At 45.5% G+C, this 7859-nt stretch overlaps 1 protein-coding gene across 1 annotated transcript in view; it reads right to left on the bottom strand.

Annotated features, from left to right (window-relative positions):
* Positions 1-6588, bottom strand: part of GXYLT2 (glucoside xylosyltransferase 2) — an 82745-nt gene extending 76157 nt beyond the window's left edge. The window contains exon 1 of the mRNA XM_027958163.3: positions 6191-6588. Coding sequence (XP_027813964.1) covers positions 6191-6465 — 275 coding nt within the window. The 5' untranslated portion in view covers positions 6466-6588. The remainder of the gene's footprint in view (positions 1-6190) is intronic.
* Between the last annotated feature and the right edge of the window lie 1271 nt (positions 6589-7859).

Consider the following 7859-nt stretch of genomic DNA (forward strand, 5'->3'; position numbering starts at 1 on the left):
TGACTGATTTTATGACTGAAGCAGGAAATACAGGAGGTGAGCCTGCAGCTCTTATAGTGCCAGAGAGTAAGAAAGTGCCCAGAAAGACAAGAACGAAAACAAAAAACGAAAGCACAGGGATGGGAGCATGTCTAAAGGGCACAGCAGCCAACTGTAAAAGCTACTAATGACTTGAACTGAAATAATTTCAACAACAAAATAAGGTCATGATGCAGCGTAACTCAAAGTATAAAATATCGATGATTCTATACTGATTTATAATTGAACAAATTAATAAATGGGGGAGAAGAAACACAACATGTCCCACACAAAAGAATTTCAAATGAATTATATATAGATATTCCATACTCCCTGGAGAAGGAAATGGCAATCCACTCCAGTATTCTTGCCTGGGGAATCCCATACAGAGGAGCCTGGTGGGCTACAGTCCATGGGGTCACTAAGACTTGAACATGGCTGAGTGATTAAGCACGCTCCATCCTCAAGGAGGGGGAACACAACTCCCCACTCCTTACGTGGCAGCTGTGCAGTGTCTTCCTTCTAAAGAATACAGTATGGAGACAGGGAAAGAGTAAGTCTAGAAACACTATCTCAGCCAGGCGACCAAAGCCAACATTAATTCATGTTGATAGCATATACACTTGATATGATGTGATGAAATGGCACTATATCCCATGGTTTTTCTCCTGATAATTCATAACCCCAGAGTCACCCTGAGTAAAATATCAGACACATTCTGATAGTGAAGCAGCTTACAAAATACCTGACTAGTGCTATTCAGAACTCTCAAGGTCATCAACAAAGAAGGAAAGTCTGAGAAACTGTCACAGCTCAAAGAGATGTCACAACTAAATGTAACGTGATGTCATAGATAAAATCCTGGAACTGCAAAAGAGCCGTAAGTAAAAACTAAGGTAATCCAAATACACCAAACATTAGTAATAACATATTGCTATTATTTGGTAAATTACAACAAATGTATCATACCAGTGCCAGATTTTAATCAGAGGGGAAACTGGGTACAAGATATATGGGAACCCTCTGGACTACATACTCCCCAATTTTTCCACAAATGTCGCTAAGTCGTGTCCAACTCTTGGACCCCCAAGGACTATGACCTGACGGGCTCCTCTGTCCATGGAATTCTCCAGGCAAGAATACTGGAGTGGGTTGCCATTTCCTTCTCCAGGGGATCTTCCCGACCCAGGAATTGAACCTGGGTCTCCTTCACTGCAGGCAGATGATTTACCAACTGAGCTATGAGGGAAGCCCTCTAAAAAAATTAAAACCTATTAAAAGAAAAATATTCCCTCTCTTGAAAGGATGTTACTATTAGAGATCCTCCCTAAAAGGTGTAAGATTGTTTTGCATATTACTAAGTAATATGCAATTTTATAATAGAAGCAAAGTCTTAGTATAGTGCTGGCATAAGGGGGGTGCTGCATTCATTCATTCATTCACTCAGCCAATATTTACTAAGTACCTACTGAGCGCTCATCTCTGTTCTAGGTGCCAGCTGTAAACTGATTAACAAGACATGAAGCGTGCATGACGGGCGAAGGAGCAAAGCAGTATTTTCATATAATGATGAGTGCTATTAAAACAAAAAAAACAGGAGAGCAAGGAGGTAGAGGATGATGGGCAGGGTCCCAGCTGGGAAGACTCCTCTGAGGCGAAAACCTGAAAGCGTAAACCTGAAAGAAATGAGGAAGCTAGCCACACAAGGACAGGAGCAAAGAACATTTCAGCATAGGAAAAAGTAAGCAGTGCTGGCCAGAGTGGTTGAAACAGAGTGAGTGAAGTGGGGAGGGGTAGGAGATGAGGTCAGAGAGCTAAATGGGCCTGAAATAGGGTTCAAAGGCCACAGTAAGAAGCTGAATTTTACTGTGTATGATGTGAAGTTAGTGACTGGAACCAGCAAACTTTCTGTCACATTAAGATTATTTCAGCAGCTGTATAGAAAATGGACTGTAGAGGGCGCTAGAGTGGACACCCCAAGTCAAAGAAGAGCTACTGCAGTGGTCGGTCCATGGCAAACCACCGTGTTCAGGAGCTGGGAGGCAACCGTGAAAGCAGTAGAAATGGTGGGACTCGGGTTCTATTTTGAGATAAAACCAAGAGGACTTACTAAGTGAATACACGGAGAGGGTGAAAGAGGGGTCTCATCAACAAAAATGAACGTGAAACTAGAATCTGCACTCACAGTGACCAAGTATCATAGATGGTCCTCGAGATCTGGAGATCTGTAATGTGCTCTGGGGTGACCAGTTAATTATAGGTTGGCCACAGACCTGGCATTTTGCTGTATAACATAATCCCTCTTTAGTGAGACCTTTATTCAGGCTTGAACCCTTTGAAAAGACTTCTCCAGAGACCAAAGGGAACTGCAGAAAGTGCTGTCTTGATGAGCAGATATGCTCGCCTCCTCTCACTGGGGCAGCTGTGGAGGCTGCCAAATATGTAATGCGTTTTTGTGTTGTCCTCCCTCTTCCAAACTCCACCTACCATTGCACAATGAGTACCTGGCTCAGGACACATGCGCAATAAACATCTGCTGAATGACCGTGGTATAAAATCACAGAGGGGCTTAGACATAGCCCACGTCTCCCTTAGAAGCCATATTTTTGTGGCTTCTAGAGAAAACAGCACTATCCAGGCTAAATCAAAAGACAAAGAATAGAAGTTCAGGAGAGGGCGGAGGCTGACTAACCAGCAGTTCTAGGTCACGGCCAATAAATGAGAAACAGAGTGGTTTTGCAAGACACAACACAAAGGGCTAAGCAACAGTCCTTGCTGGGATTTTGCAGCTGAACTTGATGATCTCATCACAGGACGGTCAAATGGCAGAGCTGAAAGAGATCTTAGAAAATCTGTGGATTGACTCTCATTTGACAGAGATAGAAATTAGGGTGAAATGGTTCCAGAATAGAACCCAATCCTCTGGACTCCAGATGACACATTCTTTTCCTATCACACTGATGGGCAGTTATATTAAACTTCCTCTTCTGTAGGCAGGCTCAAAGGGTATTCAGAAGCAAGCTGGAGAGACAATCTTCTGAAATCAAATCTAATGTAAAGTTCTCATTTTAGGATTCAGTTCCATGAAAAAAAACATGATCCCTCTTGATAAACTTTTCCTCTTATCATTCAAAGAAAATAACACAGCCCATCATGGTTCCCTTTTTGACATGGCTGCCAGGAAGCTTAGAGCTAAATTGAACACTTAATCCCTCACAACAATAGTGGCCTTAGTTTTAGACAAACAGTACTTATTTCCCACCTCCTCTTTACGACTTTTCATGTTTCATAAGTATTTCAATGGCCTTATTGTATATGTGTCAGTTACTGTTAGTCGTCTCAAATTTGTTTTGGAAGTCAGCCAGGTCTAAATCATCAAAAAAAATTTAAAAAAAATAGAAGGAAGATTTCATTTCTCTTGTGCCCTGGAACCGCTACTTAAGAGTGTGGTGTCTGTTTTCAGATTCCACCCTTGACCTAAAAGCTCAGACCTCACCTCCTGGCTTTATATTTATGGAAAGGGGAGCCCACCACAGGACAGATTGCATACAAATGACTACTTATAAAATTGTAGGGTCTGCCTGCTAACTAGGCAAATCCCTGGAAACGTCTCTGAAATGAAAACAAGATGTGGAAGGAGAATGCCATGCTTGCTGTGCTGACGTGGCAGGAGTTCACTTACACCACGACCCTGCAGGGAGCAGTATAGCCCTGGAAGGATGGTCAGCAGGTGGTGGATTGGGTCTCATCCAGCCCCACCATTTCTGCTGACTACTCCCCAGGCCTGAGATACCAGATCACGCATGCAGCCTTCATCTCTTCTGGATTCTAGCCACATCAAGAGATTAAAGCACTCATTTTCTGAAAATACGAGGCTTACTTTTCCCTCCCTAAAATGAAATTCCTCCTAAACCACAAAAATTTAACCCAGGCAGGATTAGTAAAGCAACAAAGGCGTCCATGCAAAGATCTTTCCTCCTGCTCCCTTACTGCTTCTGTCACCATTCCTGTCCAGGTAGCAAGAGAAACCTTAAGAAGTCCCCGAAAATGTCAACTTTGCCAGAGGACTTCCACATTTATGCATTTGAGCCTGAGACTTCCTGTGGCATTTTTGTTTTTCACTCTTTCCTGACTGTGAAAATTTTGTTCTTTATTCTTATGGTGCTGGCCATGATTTCCACGATAATCTACAAGATATGTTCAGAAGAAAAATGACTTCAGGAGGTGCTGTTGCTCATGGAAATAGTCCTTCCTGAAAACATCCATTTGGATTCTGTTCGTGATCTCTTCTGAGTCAGAGCCAATTTGTCCAGATAGAGACAAGAAGATGCTGCCCCAGTGTTCCCAACACCTTGAAGGATGAAGACAGTTCCAAAAATTGGTCACATTTCTTTAGAAAAAATCTCAGGAAAATAGTGAATGCAGGCAAGCCTCGTGTTTGACATGTGTACTAGTACTAAATGGCTCAACCTGGACCCAGACTGCTGGGATATTTAACCTCACGTTGGAAACTGAGACAAATTGCTAAACCTTGTATAATATTTTCCTCATCTGTAAAATGGGGATAATATTAGTGCTTGATTAGTGCTTACTTAGAGCAGGCTCTCAAAGTTTGGTGTGCATCAGAAACAAGAGGAGGGCTTATTAAAACACAGATTACTGACCTCATCCTCCTGATTTCTTACTCAGAGGGTCTAGGGGTGGAGTGGAAGAGGGGAGGGGTAAGACTGCATTTCTAACAAAGCCCCAGGTAAAGCTGGTGCTGCTGATTCAAAGAGCCCCTTGGGAGAACCACTATACTGATGGTGTAATAAGAATCATAACCTGCATTAACAATGACTTTTAACGTACTGAGGTTAACACTATGCCTTGCAAAAAGTTAGCCATGACAAATGGTGTCCAGTCTTATTACCTTCCAAGCTGTCCTATCAACTTACAAATCACAGCAACCTTGTAGTTAAACTGTATTAGAACCCATTACAAGAAACCTTAGTACCTAGAAGAGAAAACCCTATTTAGTTCCTAACAGAAATATCCTTACAGAGCAAATACATTCATAAGAGCAAATACATTCATAAGAGGTTATGAATGGTTCCAAGTACTCAAAAACAATCGTATAGATTTTTGCTCCTGAAACTCATCCCTACTCATCTACACATCTCTTACCAGGCAGAAGAGAATGCTGACACAGCTACTTACGGAGGTCTCCTGACTTTTCTCTCACAGTAAAAACGTCAAACCAGATTTAGTCACTATGGTCAAAAAGAAGTCTTCCAGTCATTTCAAGTTATTAGGGAGCCCAGCAAACGTGGACGTTGCAATTGGCAGTTAGAAACATCAACAGCCTCAAAAGGGTAGAGGAAACAGACGGTTACAAGACAGGGGGGATTGTTAAAAAGCTCTCTCCACAACAAAGGAAATGAAGGCAAATCCCTAACCTGCAGGCGTTCCAGCGACCCTAAGGCCAAGATAAAACGCTTTGATGAAAAGCTATGGCGGGTTAAGCTATGTGTAAAGAAAGGGGATATCAAACAGAATCTTGATGGCTAAGATGTTTTCCTTGCAGGACTCTGACCATACAAGAGTCTGGAAAAGAAGGAATAACAAGGAACCCCCCACTGTCTTTCCCGTGCAACGCATCACTCCCTCCTAGGAGAACACTTCTTTTTAACACCCTCAGGTAGAGTGGCTCTTCTGTTCTAAGCACAGGGCAATTCGAGGATCAATAAGAAACAGCCAGTACTTAGCAAAAATCTAACTTTTCCAACTCAATCAGATCTAAGTTTTTGGTTTTAAAAAAAATCTCCAGTGAAATATGAGAGTTAGATAAAGCATTCTTGCATCACGATGGCTTTTGAGAAATTAAACAAAGGACGCAAATTTGGAAAAATGAAAACATATGGTTTTGCCCGGACAGTTAAGAATGTAACATGCCAATCATTTCCCCTGACACTTTGCTTTCCAAAAAGGTACGTGATGACTAGCACTGCGCTGTTAACAGGATTCCAAGAAGACGATTTTTCATTTCCAGCAAGGTAAGACATAAAAGTGGGCAGCCCGTGGGTGAACTTGGAGTTTGTCCCTCCAGCCCACAGCCTCCCTTGGACTTGACACGGGTGGAGGGAGGGAGGCACGGGTCCACAGATGGGATTCTGGGGCTGCCACGACTCACCTCGCCGACTTCTTCAGGCTCACGGCGCCCCGACGGCCGGCTCGGGGGCGCAGACGAGGAGGCCGGCGCCGACGAGCGCTCGGGCCGGCCCCCGGGAGGGCGCTCCAGCCCGGGAGGCGCGCGGGGGCCGGCGCGGCGCGGCGCGGCGGGGCGGACGCGGGGCGCGTGAGGGGCGCTGGGGGTGCGGCGCGGCCGGCGCGCAGGGACAGGAGCGCGAGCAGGAGCGCGGCCAGCGCGAGCAGGAGCAGCGCCGCCGCCTTGTTGCGGAGCTTCATGGTGCGGCGCGGCGGCGGCGGCCCCCGGGCGACCGGGCCCCTCTGAGCATCGCGGCGCCCCGGGCGGCGGGGCGAGGGCAGCGGCGCGCGGCGGCCGCCTCCTCCGCCCGCCCGCCGGGGACTGGGGTCCCGGCGGCCGACGGGCGGGCGGGCGGGCGCGCGACGGAGGAGGAAGAGGAGGGAGGGAGAGAGGGGGAGGCGTGAGCCGGCCCGAGGAGGGGCAGCCCGCGCCTACCGTACTGTGTGGAGTAGCTGCCCGTTTGCCCACCCGCCGGCAGCTAGGCGCTCGGTCTTCTGGTTTAGGGCCGCCTCAAAACCCCTTACTCCTCCATTCCATCTATCCATTCACCCATTCTCTCCCACTCCGTTCCATTCCCTCGTTTACTTCCTTATTTCGCTCATTCACTCTTCCATTCCATCCCCTGTTCATTGTATTCCCTCATTATCCCTTGCATTTCCCCCGTCATTTATTTTTATCCATCTATCCACTCACTTGCGCAGCTACCCACACGTCCGATCAGGCCGGGACATCCCTGTCCCGCTTGGCCATTGGTAGGGCCTGGCACTTGGTAGATAGCCGTAAGATAACATGACTCCAGCTCCATAGCGTCTAAACAAGTTACAGAGCGAATCTTGGAGTCTGGATTTGAAATTTGACTCTACACCTCACTGACTAGGGATCTTGGGGAACTTGCACAGCTTTCTTGAGCCTTTATTTCCCTCCATGCAAACTGGGATTGTATTGCTCTTCTCCACAGAGGTGTTGTGTGGGCCTTTCTTAAAGCATTCGAAGAAACTCACACAGTGCTTAGCTCACAACAGGTGCTCAATAAAACTTATGTAATAATTAGTACAATAAAACAGAGCTCGTAGTATATACATAAATGCACGCTTTCTGACATAGATTTGAGACAGAGTAATAAGTTCACCTGACCTGCCTCTTGAGAAACCTATATGCAGATCAGGAAGCAACAGTTAGAACTGGACATGGAACAACAGACTGGTTCCAAATAAAAAATGGAGTACGGCAAGGCTGTATATTGTCAACCTGCTTATTTAACTTCTATGCAGAGTACATCATAAGAAACGCTGGGCTGGAAGAAGCACAAGCTGGAATCAAGATTGTCAGGAGAAATATCAAAACCTCAGATATGCAGATGACACCACCCTTATGGCAGAAAGTGAAGAGGAACTAAAAAGCCTCTTGATGAAAGTGAAAGAGGAGAGTGAAAAAGTTGGCTTCAAGCTCAACATTCAGAAAACTAAGATCATGGCATCTGGTCCCATCACTTCATGGGAAATAGATGGGGAAACAGTGGAAACTGTGAGACTTTATTTTGGGGGGGCTCCAAAATCACTGCATATGGTGATTGCAGCCATGAAATTAAAAGATG

The sequence above is a fragment of the Ovis aries genome, chromosome 19 (assembly GCF_016772045.2).
Source record: "Ovis aries strain OAR_USU_Benz2616 breed Rambouillet chromosome 19, ARS-UI_Ramb_v3.0, whole genome shotgun sequence".
Taxonomy (NCBI): domain Eukaryota; kingdom Metazoa; phylum Chordata; class Mammalia; order Artiodactyla; family Bovidae; genus Ovis; species Ovis aries.